Source organism: Dreissena polymorpha, chromosome 9, assembly GCF_020536995.1.
Source record: "Dreissena polymorpha isolate Duluth1 chromosome 9, UMN_Dpol_1.0, whole genome shotgun sequence".
In the NCBI taxonomy this organism is placed as follows: Eukaryota; Metazoa; Mollusca; class Bivalvia; order Myida; family Dreissenidae; genus Dreissena; species Dreissena polymorpha.
Window position 1 is genome coordinate 32,477,943 of NC_068363.1, and position 16,993 is coordinate 32,494,935.

Genomic DNA, 16,993 nt, shown 5'->3' on the forward strand with positions numbered 1-16,993 from the left:
AGTGCAATAACGCAGTCATACGGATCGCCACGCGATTATTGGTGTTACCAATGAGTCGAGTAGTTTCAATGTAATTTTAATATCTAATTTATTTCTACTGTAAAGACGAACAGTGATAGTTTGATTTTTTAGCCATTTAATGCAGCGCTTCAACTGCACATGTAAGTGAACCAATATAGAAAAGAGTAATACCTTAGTACGTGAAACAATTAACGTTTGCACAATTGCTTTCTCATATATGAAATGTTCGACATTTGATTTTTTTAAACACAACGTATTGTCTTGACCACATTTTGTAAGCCATTAAAACAATTAAATTTGTGTTTAATGATGCTGGGATCAGTTGAAAAAAAAGCAATCTAATCGGTAAACATTTACCTCTAAATTTATAATATACCAATAGAACGCATGCATAGGTTTGTGGAACGCAAGCATTGACAAGTGTCGTTTATAAAAAATAAACACAAGTTATGACAAGGGTAAACCTTGCTTGACTCCTAACGATACATCAATGAATCCTGAGTAAGACAGTGCATCTTAACACTTTCTACAATCTGTTACATTTGCATGTATCGATTTCAGCGTAGTTAACACTGTACAGCATATGTTACTGGTAACAAGGTTAACCTACAGGGTATTATGAATGACAGTATCAAGCAATGTTGTAACATCTCCAACATGCGGCTAGCAAACCAAATAATGACAAAGAATATTGTTGATAAAACTATCAGAAATAAATATGGAAAACTGTTTATTACTAACGTCCAACGAAAATGGAATACAATACCCTTTGAATAATAACGGGGTTTGTAACGTCAATATTTAGATAAAGTTATATAGAGATTGCTAGCGGCAACACTGTATTTAAGAATAAACGGCTTATTATACATTTAATTGTTACTTTGTTTCTGAAGGTCTGCAAAGGAAAATGAAGGTTGTGTAACACGGACAAAGTATTAAGCTGTGATAGTGCAAGTTGTATCGGATAATGTGGTATTACGTTTCATCATATGATACGATGTTTCGATTCGAGTTATTATTAATTAACTTTATAATATTAGACGAGAATGTGTTCAATTTGTTCTCCCAATACAAGTTGAGCCTCGCCAATAAAGCTCGAAACTCCCCTCGTACGAGAAAATGCAGCCAATATGGAAAAACACGGCCAATACGGAAAAAGGTCGGCTAATACGAGATTCAGCCAATCAGAAACCAGGAAAAACTCGGCCTTTTATGAGAATCTAAAATTTCGACAATTGTGGACGCCATTTTGAAGTTGTATGCTTAGTTTTGGTGCAAAAGTTTAAACCTTTAAATATACTTAAAGTACTCAGCACCTTATATTTTCAGCTCAAGGGCTCGACAATAAGAATAGTGCAGTGTAACCACAACAGTAAGGTTCAATATTTGAGCGTACATAAATAACAACGCTACAATCAACAATTACCGAGCGTCGGAAGCAAAACTAAATCGAAATAATGGAGGATTTATACATTACACATGCAATTCCCAATGGCAATACGTAAGTTTGTAATCTTAATTGTCTTTCTGAGTTGTATTAAAAACAACGGTAGTGGATCCAGTGTGGCTGGAATGGTATTCATGTAAAGTTTGCATAATTTCGCGACCTGTCGAATTGTGTCCCTGCATCATGTAATGTCTAGAAAGGATCTTTCGTCTATACTTAATAATATTATAAAGTTGATTAATAATATTTATATTAATTAGTCGAATTCATTTTGGCTTTGTTATTGAGCTTCAGACAGCCGTATTGTCCTTCGGCCTGCGGCCTTAGGCAAATACGGCTGTCTTCGGCTCAATAACACAGCCAATATGAATTCAACTAATTAATAACAGTATAATATATACGGAATATTACGCTAGTCCATTGTTCCAAGAGTTTTTATCACTCGAGTGGCTTGTGTGATGACGTATCACACGAGCGGCGGAGCCTAGAGTGTGATGCGAAATAGCACAAACCACGAGAATGATACAAACACTTGGAACAATTGACTAGCGTAATATTCCTTTTATTATATACAACAACTTACGAAAACAGTTAACAAATGTAATTTTTAATTTAACAAAACTGACAAAACAATGACTAAAACGGTACGCCATAGTTTATTTAAGACGCGTATACATACAGTTTATGTAAATTAACGTGTAAACATCCGAACCGGGAAAACACAGGTTTCCGACACGCTTACCTTAATGCCATCGTTAATCCAATTGTTATAACAATTAAGTTGACAACTTAAATCCGATGTTTATAACAAAAACGTTTAAACGATATGCACTTCCACTTTTATCTTCCATGTCTTTATCCAAACTTAGTTTAAACCACACTATTTTATTGTATTCCTATCGAAATATACATTTATGCATGATAAACACACACTCCAAAATACGTTTTTAACACATAGTTTACTGTTAAAAAACACCACGTCCGACATGTCCTTAAAGAGTTTAGATAAAACTATTGTGTTTTTTCACAGAAATGACGTCACACGATTTACTACGTAATCTATTTCGTAATATAAAATATTTCTATTTTCGGTGCGTATAATGTAACGTCATTAAATGGGTCGAAGAAGTCCGGCTAGTATGGTAATACGGCATAGGAAACAGCGAGTAGCGTAATACGGGATTTTATATTTCAACGATTGATACAACCTGTTTTTTGTTAAAAGCATTAAACAGGTATATAATAAAGTACTCTATATTGCGTTTACCATGGCTTTCATACAGAAGCCACCTAAGACCCTGATCTTGATCACAGACGTATGTTTGGTATTGACCGTTAAGAAGTCGACATAGAAATCAATACATATTACTAGTTTCTCCTGAGTGATATGCTTGCTTATTTGGATGATCGTCGTTCAAAGCGTTCTTGTGATAAAATAAATCGGAAACGAAACATATGTTACCTATGGCACTGATTTTGATCGAGAAACTTGTTATATACTATTGCACGTCTTCCTTTCGTTGGTATGATAAAACGGTCGCTATTGATCATACGTGCACGAAATGTTTTTTGGGACACATCGATCGAACATCCTAAAAACGGACAGGGGTAAAGTAATACAGCTGTGTTTTATAAGGAAGGCATAAAAATGAATCGCGATTTGTTTTATACATTTTGCACAACGTAAAAAAGCTTACTATGAAACAATATTTGTATTTGTGTTGATTTTAAGATCTACATCGTGCAAATCATGGTTTAACAAGTGCGCATGTATGTACTCGAAAAGTTAAGTTTTGCGCAACGAGTTTCGTATGGACACATCAATGTAAAAATATAGTAACTGAATTCAAATCGGGAAACTATCAAGCTTCTTAGGGTATATTATGCGATATATGTTGGTGCTACTCAGTAGTTAAGCTCTCACGTAATGTATTCAGTCCGCCTGTACGAAATAGTTTTCATCTTCGTTACATTTAAACATTAATATGACAACATGTAAGTGTTATGATCGAATTATGTTTAAGTAGTATTTATTTAATTAATTATACAAACATTAAGACATGTTTGTAAAAAGCGGACACCATTTTGCGTGCGTTTTCTTCTATAAATGTACTTGTCATTCATAGTTACAATATATTACAAGTACTCCTTTTATTAAAAGGAATATAATTTTATTCTCAACATCTAAAGGATATGAAGAGGGTTGATATCTTATAATAGAGTTTATATTGGGCAGTGTGTGCGCGCTAGTAACACGAGATATTGCACTCGATGTTGATAATGACATTTACACTACAACGCATATTTACATTGAATATGATATAATGTTACAAACAATTACACTATTAAACCCCTGACGATAATAGCATTTATATATTTATTATTCGCTTCCTATCTGATATGACACTGTATGTACTTATAAATATATCAAATCTTGGATCACCGTCTTGGAACAGTCAATTTCAAGGATTGAATAGCGTATTCATAGTTTTTTGGCATTTTTGCGATCAATTCATTTAACTAAGAAAGTCCTTAAATTGGTTGCTTGTCGTACTGTGCTTGCTTTCCGAATATGTACGAATATATACATGTTCCGCTTAATAAATAATTAAGCTGATGACAATGTAGAAGTTTGTAAAAATACAAAATAAAGCGTTGCAGCAGGTTTAGGATGTTTCATTTATCCAATTTGGTCAGTAATACAGTTGACTAGTTAAATGAATGCTTGAACAGCATTTCAATCCACATTAATAAGGAACAGATTAGAGCAATACAGAAAAATGCAATTATCTATCAGCGATATATAGAAAAGGAGAAACCACACTATTTTATTAAACGTTTTCATGACAAAACCTCAAATTAGGCCATATCCTAGATATGTAAAACAACGCAGCAGGGCCAATTAAAATCTTTCTGATTATACGTGTTAACTTGGATCTTTCTGGAAGCAATGTTTTTTTTAGTTACGCACGTCACATGTTCAACAAAAAAAGTTTCGTTCTAACAATTAAAGACACTACACAGATGCAAAATTGGTTCTGCAGGTTAAATATGTGAATTTAATCCCGCCGTGGTAACATCTTGTTACCCGTAATTGAGGAGTCCGTGTAAAACGAAGTTATGTACTGTATTTTTATTTAAATTCGAAACTTAGATATTTCATGAAGACAAATTTGTATCCAAATTACTAAAATACACCAATACAACATAATTTTGTATTGATTGCGTCGTTATAGCGTTTACCTTATTTCACTGATGACAAACGCTCCTTCACCCTAAGTAAAATATGATTATATTTACTGTACTTACACTAAAAATATAACATAGTATATAAATCATTATTAAACGCTGAATAGCGGCTTTTAAAAGTATTTAATCTCGAACACGTACACAAAATCTTTACCATATTTTTGGGCACTCGATGATTTATCTTGCACAAGAACCCAGAAAATATGTAAGAAAAAATCAATTTATTAATAATCCGAATATGCAAATAGTGTATCACTTATGGACATTATAAAGTCTAAGAGCTTCAATACTGTGTTGCCTGTTTAGATTATGCGCTACCGGGTAACGATATATATGTTTCAAATAAAAGGTGTGCAATCTGCCAAGAATGTTAATACACACAACTACATGTTGAAGGTTTATTTTGGTTAAATCATATTATCATGGGGTCCAACCGTACGTCTGACAGACGTAATATCTGCTTGATACCGGTTCCACAGATGTTAGACTGACTACTGGTTATCCTGTTTTCCACGTGTGGTATGCCGAGTCGGGGACTACAAACCCATCTGTGTACCATATGAAATACATAAATTTGTTGTATGGTGACATTCACAGTTTATGATATTTTTTACCCGCATGCGTTCTTGTTATTAACAATTCTAATTGGATAAACTATGTTAAAAATTCAAAACTAGTGCATGGTTCGTTAATTTAAAGAATCGATTCAGGGATTAGTTAAATGGACGCTTAATAACGATTGTCAACATAATTGCTTTATATAAAAAATAATGTATGTATTATGTTTCAACAAGCAAAGTAACGCTCTTGATTGAGAACATGTTTAAACTATTAGTTGATTTACTAATAATCATGTTTCAAATTCCGTAAAATTAAAAAGTATTTGTAATGCTTTTCCTTTATTTTCTGGGAAATGCTCGACTATTATTATATATACCATGTGTCGTTGTATGATTCAAAATGATGCATGGCGCAGTGGTAGCGCTGGCTTTTGCTTCAAGAGGACCAGCATTAGAATCAAGGGGACGTCAATATTGTTTATTCAGCTATTTTTCTTGCTATTGTAATGTGTTAGGACTGTACAGATCATAATATATATTTGCATTGTTTTTTATATAATTTATTTTGTTTAAATACGAAAATCTGTGAAAATGTTAATTCGGATATGCGGCAATAGAGGTCATTTAAGTAAGATTTAGTTACACAACACGGTGTTAGCAATCTTTATGTTAATATGATATAGCAAAGCAAATTAAAAGAACGATTGTTGAATATTGAACATGGTATAAAGTGATAAATGGTTTTGTTTGTTTTGTGTGATTTTTAGCAATAGTTGAATCATACAACGTCTAACTGGCTAAAACTTGTCTAGAGAAAGATGATTTACACGTACTAAATATTGATCTACAAATGTATGACAGTTACTCACAACTGCCCTACTAGAATCAGAGGTAATGGTCATGACCATGTATTTCATTAACACTCCCCACACCGGTTATTTTGCCGGGCAAGAGATCGTATCTGCGATAATCAGATCCGTACCCCAGAGCTGTGCCAACTGTTCTAAAAGCCGTTCCGAAATATAAAAATAAACATGCAGTGTACATCACGCTTGAATGTCAAAAGTCTCGAAATCAAATTACGTTTGTATTTTAACTGAACACGGGCTACGGTGGTAGGGCCTACGGTGGAGAAGGGTTAAAGTACCTGCGCATTGAGTTATGGTCTATTCGTGATGGCAACACCAGGGTTCCGTAGAATTAAGAGTAGTTTTACTAAGGCGCGTGAAGACTTTACCTGAATTGTCTTCCGTGTTGCTGTGTTTACCTGGGCAAATGTGGTCGACTTGACTTCAAGTTATAAAAAGTAAGCAATTAAAATACTTCCTATGTTCGAAATGTTGTTTTTAAGTGTCATTGAATAATATATTCCATGTAGGGATTTAAGGTATACCATCTTAATGTTATGTATTTATAAACATTTAAATAAATTCAAACATTTAGTTGACGTATTGAATCTGAATTCGAAAGTAGTATATTATTCTTAAAAATAGCGGCGTAGTTTATGTCTTATGTGTATGTGTGTTAAACTACTACACAAATAAAAACATACGATTACAGTCGATTGAATTTTGAATTGTATTAATCGCATCATATAAATAATTGGAGTTTTATGCTGTCCTTGAAGTAATTAAACCCACATTGCAGTTATCTCCCCTTATCATAATATATTTACTGCGATTTAGACGTTCCATAGCGATGTTGAATGATGAGTTTTCTTCTGGGTTGTGTTTGTTTTCAAATGTCGATATAATATTAAATTCCTATAATCCTGATTGCGAATCACATACACCTGTGCAAAAAATCGTTATGGTGAATCGATTCATGTTCGTACACGATTAAGGTTAAATAGGCAGACGGGTGTATTACACTGTAACGTTGATTTCGATACAAATATAACTCTCTATTTTCATAAAGCTCAATAGGAAAATTAAAAAGATGTTCCTTGACTTAAAACAAAATCCTTTTGTCTCTCGCTATTTTGTGCTTAGGACTTCGTACATTTAAATGTTTCAAACATGTCAATATTGCTTCGGAGTGTAACATATAATTATTTAAGTAGAAAACTGGAATTTGGTTTTGGAAAATGTAAAATAAAGTTATGATTACCCATAGGAGCTTTATGCATATCAGCCTTGGGTAGAAGGAGTTTACATTTCCAGATTGTGCATTTAAGATCTCCTCTATATTAACTTGCAATGCAATATCCTATTAACCTAGTGTGCGATCGGTAAATAGGTTATATTATTTAGAAAAGGTTAACCTGATGCCTTTAAAAATTCAATAAAGTGCATGTTCAATGTAAAAAAATCATTTAAATCCCATTTCTAGCACTCAACACACTGGTAGCCAATTAACGCTATTGCCTACTTGAAAACATGTCATGTCGATGATATGAATCAATTACGTGTAAATAAACACAGTAATCCAACAATTAACTGGTATCTTTATTGTTACAGACAGTGACTAATTGTTGATAACGTATTATCTTTAGAAAGTAGTAACTATACACGGTTATTGACACATCTGTTAAACTGGCGATCACAAATTTGAAATTTGATCGGCTTATTTGATGTTTTTTTAACCAATGTAGAAGAATGATTAAAGGCATACATTAGGTGATAAGAGATAAAAAAAATGTATCAAGATTTTCATGATTAATTTGTTGAACTGAAATATTATTTACCGTCCGCACAATTTTGAATAAAGAGAGATAACTATACAATATAAAGAAGTGAAACTCCAGCTGCTGGAGCAGTATTGAATTTTCATTAAAAACAATTAGTTGGTCCTTTATTTAAGGCAAGTGACCGATTGCCCAAACAGTACAAAACAGCACAATACAGCACAATACAAACCAACATAAACACAAAATATGAATAAAGCTGGGGTCACCGCCTTGAAACAATGCAAAGCATTGGGGGTTTAAACCTGGTTATAAAGCGCTCAACCTCACACTTGGCCCAGCAATATTCATAATACATTTAAGTGTAAATAAAATTTAACGTCATAGCATTGTAACTCAAATTAAACAATAATAAAAGGGAATTAAAACGCATTCAATTTAATTACTATTTAATTACTCAATTGCATTGAAGATACAAGAGTAACAGAATTACAACTTTTTGACGAACGATCAAATAAAACTATTAACAATTGTCAACTACATTCCTTCTTTATAGAAACGATTTGAGAATGTAGAATCATAGAGTTAATATCTCAGATAATCATCGCGCAAATACAGGAAGAAGCAGCAATAATGGGTGTAAAAATTCCATATTACATAGCTTGGTTGTTTATGTGACTGCTAAACAAATTAAAAATAATTAAATCAAACAAGAAACGCCTATCAGAGAGAAAATATAAATAAAATGGAACATTATAAACCCAATGACCTATGCATGTAGATTACAACTGGGAAAGTCGGTCGTATGACGTCACAAAAATCCATAATGACATAATGACGTGAACAAATTCCAAGGGCAGTACTAAATAAAAATATTAATGGGGCTGTGCTACTAATAAAACAAGTTTATGTGATTTAATATTAAGAAGCAAATGAATACAAATGGTAATACCATTAAAGCGACATTATTGGAATCAAACAGTATATAGGTGTTTCGACAACTGAAGACAGAAATGATTTGATGTGAGCCTTGTAATTAAATGAATTAAATCAAACAAACACAATTTATTTGTCAATAATCATAATACAATTTAACACCAGTATTGGCAAATATTTTACACATATGAGTGTGTCAGATGGATGGATTTAAGTATATATAAAAATACAAAGTTGTCCATGTCATATGCTTTCAAGACCAATTTAGTGTATGTATTACACACTGTTTATTGAAATTTCATTCAAGATAAATCATGTTAATACCGTGTGTTTTTTTGTTTTGACTATTAAACATGATCAGATTAAGAGTTGCCCTTTAAGAAATCAACTTAAACTTAATACTTTACGCGAGTTAAAAAAATCATGGGGGTGGCCCTTGGACAGAGTAAATTGTTAAAGTTTGTGTTATTAATGTCGTGAGAAATGTTCACAAACCAAGCACAGTATACATTTTAATAAAATTGTTATATTTATGTTGATAGAGTCAGACGTATACTCTTAATATTTGCGAGTTATAATACCCAATAGTTCCACTCATTAAACTGGTAATAATTGTTAATGTTTAATTGTTTGTTAAGTATCTGTCAATTTCGGGTTCTGGTGTTTAAACATTAAACCACGAGAGTAAATAAACACAAAGTGTTCAACAGCCACGCATCAGAAGAACACAAGTTGTGTATTGACCAAAAAAAAAGAAAATGAACACGCATTTCGATTATTTTATTGTTTGATATATATTCTACATATAAATAATAACCATATTTTATGACACCTACACCAACAACAAATTATTTTACTGGTTCTGCCTGTACTGTTACAGCTACGGCTTTTCATGCTACCGCTGCTCAAACATCTACTGTTACATCTGTTACTTCTGCTGCCGCTCATTTTATTGCTTCTGCTACTGCTACTATTACTGCTGCCATTACTACTTCTCCTTATAAATGTTTTTGGTTTGACCTTTTTATTACAGAATGGCAACGTCTACATATGTATGCGGTCTTTGTTTTGAAGAACATGTGGTTGGATTCTGTAACAACTGTAGTCTTCGACTTTGCCATAAATGCTTATCTAATCATACGAAAGTCGTAATGTTTAATGATCATCAGGTGGTACCTTTTAAACCAACGACAATAACTGGGCATGTTGAAATGAGCATCCATGAAGTAAAATGTCGAGTGCATAAAACTGACAGTAAGTCCCTATATTGCGGAAAACATGATGTCACCATATGTGGTCGCTGTGTACTAAGCGCACACATGGCTTGCAAAGATGAAATCGTTGATCTGTATAATACAAAGTTTGATGAGCGCAATGCTGGCGAACTGTTATCAACACTGAACAAGTTGGAAGAAACTATAAATGTTCTTGGAGCGTCCTTTGATGAAAATGTCAAATTGAGTGATGATTGTCAAGAAAAATATGCAAAATCAATTGAAGAATTCCGCAACAAACTAAACACCAGACTCGACAAGTTACAATCCATTGCAGAGAATGCAGGAAAAAGTAAACACACACAAAATCGCAGCAAACTTGATCAAGTTCAGGAACAATGTAAACAGACTAAACGTTTCATTACGGAACAGAGAGACTTAATTCATGAAATGTCGCAGAAAAAGAAGGGGGGAGAGTTATACGTTTTCTCAAAAAGATTCGAACAGAAAATGAATGAAATCAACGCACTTGTTGAAAGAGTAAGGCAAAACAATTGCATACAGACATATAGTTTCGAAGAGAACGTTAAAATGAGGCTAGCATTTGAAAACAACTTTAATGAAATCGGAAGACTTGACGAGGCATGCGTTGATAGCGAAGAAGTGAATGAAATCAGCAAAGAGTCAGACGTAAGTATGTTACATTTTATGTAGCATTGTTGCAAATTTATATAACAATACTAATGCTTTTCACAAATAGATATTCGAATTACACATTTCAAAACAGTATGTTTATCGCATATACACAACTTAAGTACAGGTTTATATAAAAGTAAGAAGAAAATTAACGAATTATGTCTACAATATGACTTAACGCAACTAATAAATGAGCCAACACACTATACTGAACACTCATCTTCCATAATTGATCTTATCTTTGTAAGTAATCCGAATACCGTATTACTTTCTGGAACAGGTGAACCCATTTTAGACCAAACTATTCGGTACCACTGCCCTGTTTTTGTTACATTAAAATTCATAAAACCTTTACGTAAAACGTTCTATCGACATATCTGGCGATACGACATTGGTGATTATTCCAAACTTCGACAACTAATGACAGATACTAATTGGGGTCTTCTTAAATGCGAAAATGTTGATATTTATGCAGAAAATATTACGAAGACAATTTTACAAATTGCTGGCTCATGTATTCCTAACAAAAACGTATGTATACGTTCTCGTGATCTCCCCTGGCTAAATAATATTATAAAGAAAAAAATTCGACAACGAAAGCGTCTATACAGAAAGGCCAAGCAACTAAATAGCGATATGCATTGGTTAAATTTTCGTCGTGTCAGGAATGAAGTCGTTTTACTTCTACGTAACTCAAAAAATGAATACTTTAACAATATTGCACGTAAACTGAAGTCATCTGACCTTTGCGCAAAAGACTGGTGGAAAACACTTCGAACAGTTATTTCTACTAACAGAAACAATTCAATTCCACCTCTTTTCGACGAACAATTAGGTATCTTTGTAGCAAATGACTCCTGTAAAGCCGATATGCTAAACAGGTACTTTGCAAACCAATGTTCAATTGACGAAAGCAACCACGAACTACCAATAATCAACAATTCAAACGCTAACACTCTTCAGAATATTCATATAACACAGGAAGAAGTAACTGACTCAATCATATGTCTTAAGTTAGGCAAAGCATCTGGTCCTGATGGAATTGATAATCGTTTCCTCAAAGAAGCAATGCATCAATTAAGCTACCCATTGTGTGATCTTTTTAACTCTTGTCTTAATACTCACAAAATGCCTTCTTGTTGGAAAATTGCTAATGTGTGTCCGATTTTTAAAAAGGGTGATCCAGCGAAAGCGTCCAATTATCGACCAATATCATTGCTAAATACTATTGAGAAGGTCTTTGAGAGGATATTGCATAAACACATTTTTAATTTTCTTCGAGATAATTCATTCTTTGCGCCCACTCAATCTGGCTTCTTGCCTGGTGATTCGACTGTTAATCAGCTTACATATATTTATAATACTTTTTGCAGAGCACTAGACAATGACCTTGAGGTCAGAGTTATCTTTTTTGATATTAGTAAAGCTTTTGATAAAGTATGGCATAAAGGTGTATTATACAAACTACAACAAGCAGGCATTCGTGGAAATATATTATCTTTCTTGACTAATTATCTTTCTGATCGCAAACAAAAAGTAATCCTACCAGGAGCGCACTCAATCCCTATTGAAATTCTCGCCGGTGTCCCTCAAGGTTCTATTCTAGGTTCATTTATGTTTCTTGTGTATATAAATTATATTATTGCTGATATACAAGCACATATACATCTGTTTGCTGACGAAACTAGTCTGTTTATGGTCGTAAACTCGCCAAACGAATCTGCAGTCGTTTTGCAATCAGACATTGATAAAATATCCAGTTGGGCTGACAAATGGTTGGTATGTTTTAACCCCTCAAAATCCGAATCAATGCTTATATCTCGAAAACTGAATAAACCATCACATCCACCATTGACCATGCATAACATGAATATACCAATCGTTGATGTCCATAAACACTTAGGTGTTTTTATCTCTAATGACTGCACTTGGCATGCTCATATTTCATACATAAAGGAAAAGGCATGGACACGCGTTCATATAATGCGTCGGTTAAAATCAATGCTTGATAGAAAAACTCTCGAGAAAATATATTTTTCTTTTATAAGACCAATCCTTGAGTACTCAGACGCTGTATATGATAATTGTACGCAATATGAAAAAGATGACCTAGAAAAAATCCAAACCGAATCCGCGCGTATAATATCTGGATGCACATGCTTAGTCTCAATAGAAGAACTTTATAATGAGCTAGGCTGGGAAACTATCAGCCAACGAAGACGCAAACACAAATTAATATTAATGTATAAAATGAACTCTAGTAATGTACCAAACTATTTGCAATCCCTTTTACCCGCTACAGTTGGATCGTTTAGCAATTACTCATTAAGAAATTCGTCACATCTCCAAACTATTCAAGTGCGAACGTCACTATACTCAAATTCGTTTTTACCATCCACTGTTTGTGAATGGAATAATCTTCCGGATGAAATAAAAAACGCCGAATCGATAAATTCCTTCAAAAGTCAAATTAACATAGATCGACAGACTCCGAATCCATTATTTACATACGGTGAAAGACGCTCTCAAATGCTACACACGCGCTTACGAACAAAGTGTAGCGCCTTAAACGAACACTTTTTCCGACGCAATATTGTTGCATCCCCGTTGTGTCTATGCGGACTTCATGAAACAACGTCGCATTACTTTCTTGAATGCACTCGGTATGTACATATTCGTGGCGAATTTCTGAACTCAATATCCGCATATTCCGTTCCTTGCATTGAAACTATTCTATATGGAGACAACACTTGTGACTACTTAACGAATACTAAAATAGCCGATGCAGTGCATACATTTATTATTAAAAGTAAGCGATTTGATTCGTAATATGCTACAGAACTCTCTCTCTCCCCCCCCTCTCTCTCTCTCTATCTCTCTCTCTCTCTCTCTCTCTCTCTCTCTCTCTCTCTCTCTCTCTCTCTCTCTCTTTCTCTCTCTCATACACATCCCAAATGTCGACTTATTGCCTGTTTCTCACAAAAGAAACTATACTCGTATTTTTTTCCATACCCTTAACATTGTTTATTATTTAAAATCCATGTATGTCCGTCTAGCAACATGAAACTGTATTTGTATAGGGAGAAGAACAAAATAAGACATCGTCTTTCGTTCTAATCCTATTCAAGCATGTTCTTATAATAAATGTTGTGTCATATTCTTTGTGAAACAATGTACATTCTTTGAAATAAATATGTTTAAACTAAGAAAATACAATAATTCCTACATACCTGTATTCAAATAGTGTTGATCAAAAACATTATAAAACAACAACAATAACTCTTTCTGTGAGATACGGTAGAAAAAAATATATGTTGATTTTATGTTGATTACGACAACTCTACGTCCGCTAATATGAAGGTCGTATCAAAACATCATTATTATTGCATGTCGGAGTTGTTTAAGTGCTACCGTTTTAATCGTGAGAACCGGGTATCAACTTGCATTGGTATAGTATTTGACAATTAGAGTTTATATGCTTAAATCTGTCAAGTAAACATAATAAATGACATACTTCAATATTGACGCCCAACATAATAATTGACCCACTAAAATATCAACGTTTATTAACAAAAAATAAGCGATCATTCTTGCTATATTTATGATCGGATGCGTTAGGCCGCAGGCCGTTTACATAGTTAACTGACTTACCATCCATTAAATATATAAATAATGTATGCTCATAACGCTTATTAGAATGAATATTCAATATCATATGCATTTTTATTATTTATTACTTATATTTTTCCGTTTTTTTTTTCGTATTATTAATATTGCAGACGATTGGAAAACGCAACCAAACGCCACCCAGTACAGCAGGTCTTGTGAGTAACGTCAGTTTTACCATCGTTTTTGTCAAACTAATGCAGCATCGCATGTTTATTATTAAGAAATTACATGGTATATATTTTGAATGCAAAATGCTATTCTTATCTCGACGAAAAGATGCATTTTTCTTTATGTTTACAAATTTTGCGTCATCAGTTAAATTAAACTGTCAGTGGTTCGATGTAATTTAAAAGTTCCATGTAATTGCTCAAAGTCCCTTGAAGCAATCATTTTATTCATGTTTTTGTTGGGTTTTAACACGTTAAGAAAATAATATAATAAAGTTATTGTCAAGAGAATTCGTATGTTAATCTCACCTGTTCGAAAAGTGTTTACGCTTAGCTGTTATGATACCGTAAGGTCATTGCTTTCGTCCGTGCATGTATGCGTCAGTAAACATTTTCTTCAAACGGCGTCTCAACCGTTTGGAAAAGCTAAAAACATGTTTCAAAAATTAAACTTTCAAAACTTCTTCACTGAAATAGATTTGCATAGAGCTTTTATGTTTGGTGCGTATTATATAATTGTGTTCAAAATATGCCTTTTTAGTCAAACATATGACGCCTAATTGGTCACTTGTGTATGTTTTATCGTATTGTGATCATCTATAACGTTTGTTCGAAATACGCCCCTGTTATCAAAACAAGTCTCGCATCATGGGACACGTTTTACATATAGAAGATATCGTAACATATTGTCTGAAACCGCTAATCTCAAGTGTTCATGTTTGTTATCTGTCAAAGTCTGGTGGTCAAATTATGACCCTGAGATTGACACTTTCGTCGCCCCGAGGGTCACCTATTATAAAAAGACATTACATATTGTCATAGGGTGTACACATAATTTTGGTAGATATTGATTACAGAAATAGTAAACGTAGTTACGGTAATTTAGTGTAGCGTATATGTTGAATGTATTGAATGTATAGTTGAATCAAACCTAGTTATAATTAACAGTCATGCTTTTCTGAACAAGCACCGCACAGCTCACACAAACATTGAACGACGCATATCGTCAACCATTGCACTTTTAATAAAATCATTTTTTGTATGCTTTCCTATATTAAAAACCTACAGGTAAATACAATATTTTTCTATATGACATTGTCAGCCATTCCGGATTTAACGCTTTATTGTATTGCAGACGTTTGTTATTTTGTATTGAGTATTTGTGAAATCTTTCGCTCATCATACCGCCATTTATATGCATTTTAGTTTGTGTACTATTATTATTATTATTATTATTATCATCATCATTATTATTGTTATAATTATTAGTAGTTACATATTTGTTACAGGGATTTATTAATTCTATCCAAATCAATCAGAGAAACGAACCACGACTTGTTGTCAATTACTCGAGCGCATATGCGTAGCTAAGTCGGACGATAATTTTTTTTATAATATTTTTTTATATTATTTGTATAAATATAATTTATAATGTCTATATAATTGTTCAACTCGTATATTTGTATTTTGTATTCTATCATGTGAATAATGTTAGAATTTCTCATTATAATAGTCAATAATTATGTCATTTTAATGACATATTGCAAACGCATACAATATACCGCGTTCAATTAGTAGACGGAAATCGGTAGTAAATATATTATGTTTTGAACCTTCAAAACACTTAAGTTCAATACATAACAAAAGTAAAATTAACAATATATGTACATCGATATGGTGCTAAAACAATTGTTTAACCACTATGCAGAATGTGCTAACACGTTGTACATCTGGAATTGGCCACTAGTTTGCCACTTCGGAGCGCGGCGGTTCCTGGTCGACTTACGTAATTGTGGATTCACGTCATCATCGGATGGTGTATGTTTTCCTCGCTTCTGTGGGATGACGTATTTTGTACCGGCTGAAGCGAAATCCTCTAAAACATTATCGAGGGTTTTCCATCAGTTTGTCTTGGGGGCAAGATAAGGTTCCGATGTAGTCTTCGAACACGTCTTGCTCTTGAATCATTCCTTTTAACGTCATAGACGGGAATTTCTGGATCTGTGTCCAATATCATCATGCAAAGCCTGAAATACATCGTTTCGTAAGAAGTCAAAACAAGTTGATGGTATTGCTGTCCAAAAGCACGCCTTTACGATACAATATACCGTCCCTAAGTTCCAGTTTATCCCATTCGCGATGAAACTTATCTAGCTCTGATATGTTGCCCGAAGCCCGCGTAGCTGACGGCCTGGTGCCTTTCTGAACGTGGTCCATAAGTAAGAAGATTACGGGAACTTTCAACTGGGCGTGTCTCAAGTCTTTGGAACTTAGTGCGTATGCTAACAAAACATCATTATCAAGTTCAATATCAATGACAGTTTCACTCATTCTAAGCCTTTGTAATTCTAACGCCTTCCTTTGTTCCTGTAGTTGTCTTATTTCATCAACTTCTTCTTTCTGCTTAA

At 33.5% G+C, this 16,993-nt stretch overlaps 1 protein-coding gene and 1 long non-coding RNA gene across 4 annotated transcripts in view; both read left to right on the forward strand.

Moving 5' to 3' along the window:
• Positions 1-16,993, forward strand: part of LOC127843671 (uncharacterized) — a 157,524-nt gene that overhangs the window by 8,017 nt on the left and 132,514 nt on the right. The gene's annotated exons all lie outside the window — the stretch shown is intronic.
• On the forward strand, positions 1,426-15,883 carry LOC127843663 (tripartite motif-containing protein 45-like). 3 transcript variants are annotated; one of them, XM_052373362.1, is made up of 3 exons: positions 1,426-1,522; positions 9,873-10,743; positions 14,529-15,883. In XM_052373362.1, exons 1-3 carry the CDS (start codon positions 1,479-1,481, stop codon positions 14,766-14,768), a joined length of 1,155 nt encoding a protein of 384 aa, XP_052229322.1. In that variant the 5' UTR covers positions 1,426-1,478; the 3' UTR covers positions 14,769-15,883. The 3 variants fall into 3 exon arrangements, with proteins under 3 accessions (XP_052229322.1, XP_052229324.1, XP_052229323.1); XM_052373364.1 differs by having other exon boundaries at positions 9,873-10,747; positions 14,529-14,710; XM_052373363.1 differs by lacking the exon at positions 1,426-1,522 and adding an exon at positions 6,503-6,583 and having other exon boundaries at positions 14,529-15,880.

Coding starts and splice junctions, on each gene's coding strand:
- LOC127843663 (XM_052373362.1), top strand. CDS start 1,479: ATGGAGGATTTATACATTACACATGCAATTCCCAATGGCAATAC. Junction 1,523..9,872: donor GCAATTCCCAATGGCAATAC/GTAAGTTTGTAA, acceptor TTTTTATTACAG/AATGGCAACGTCTACATATG. Junction 10,744..14,528: donor AAATCAGCAAAGAGTCAGAC/GTAAGTATGTTA, acceptor TTAATATTGCAG/ACGATTGGAAAACGCAACCA.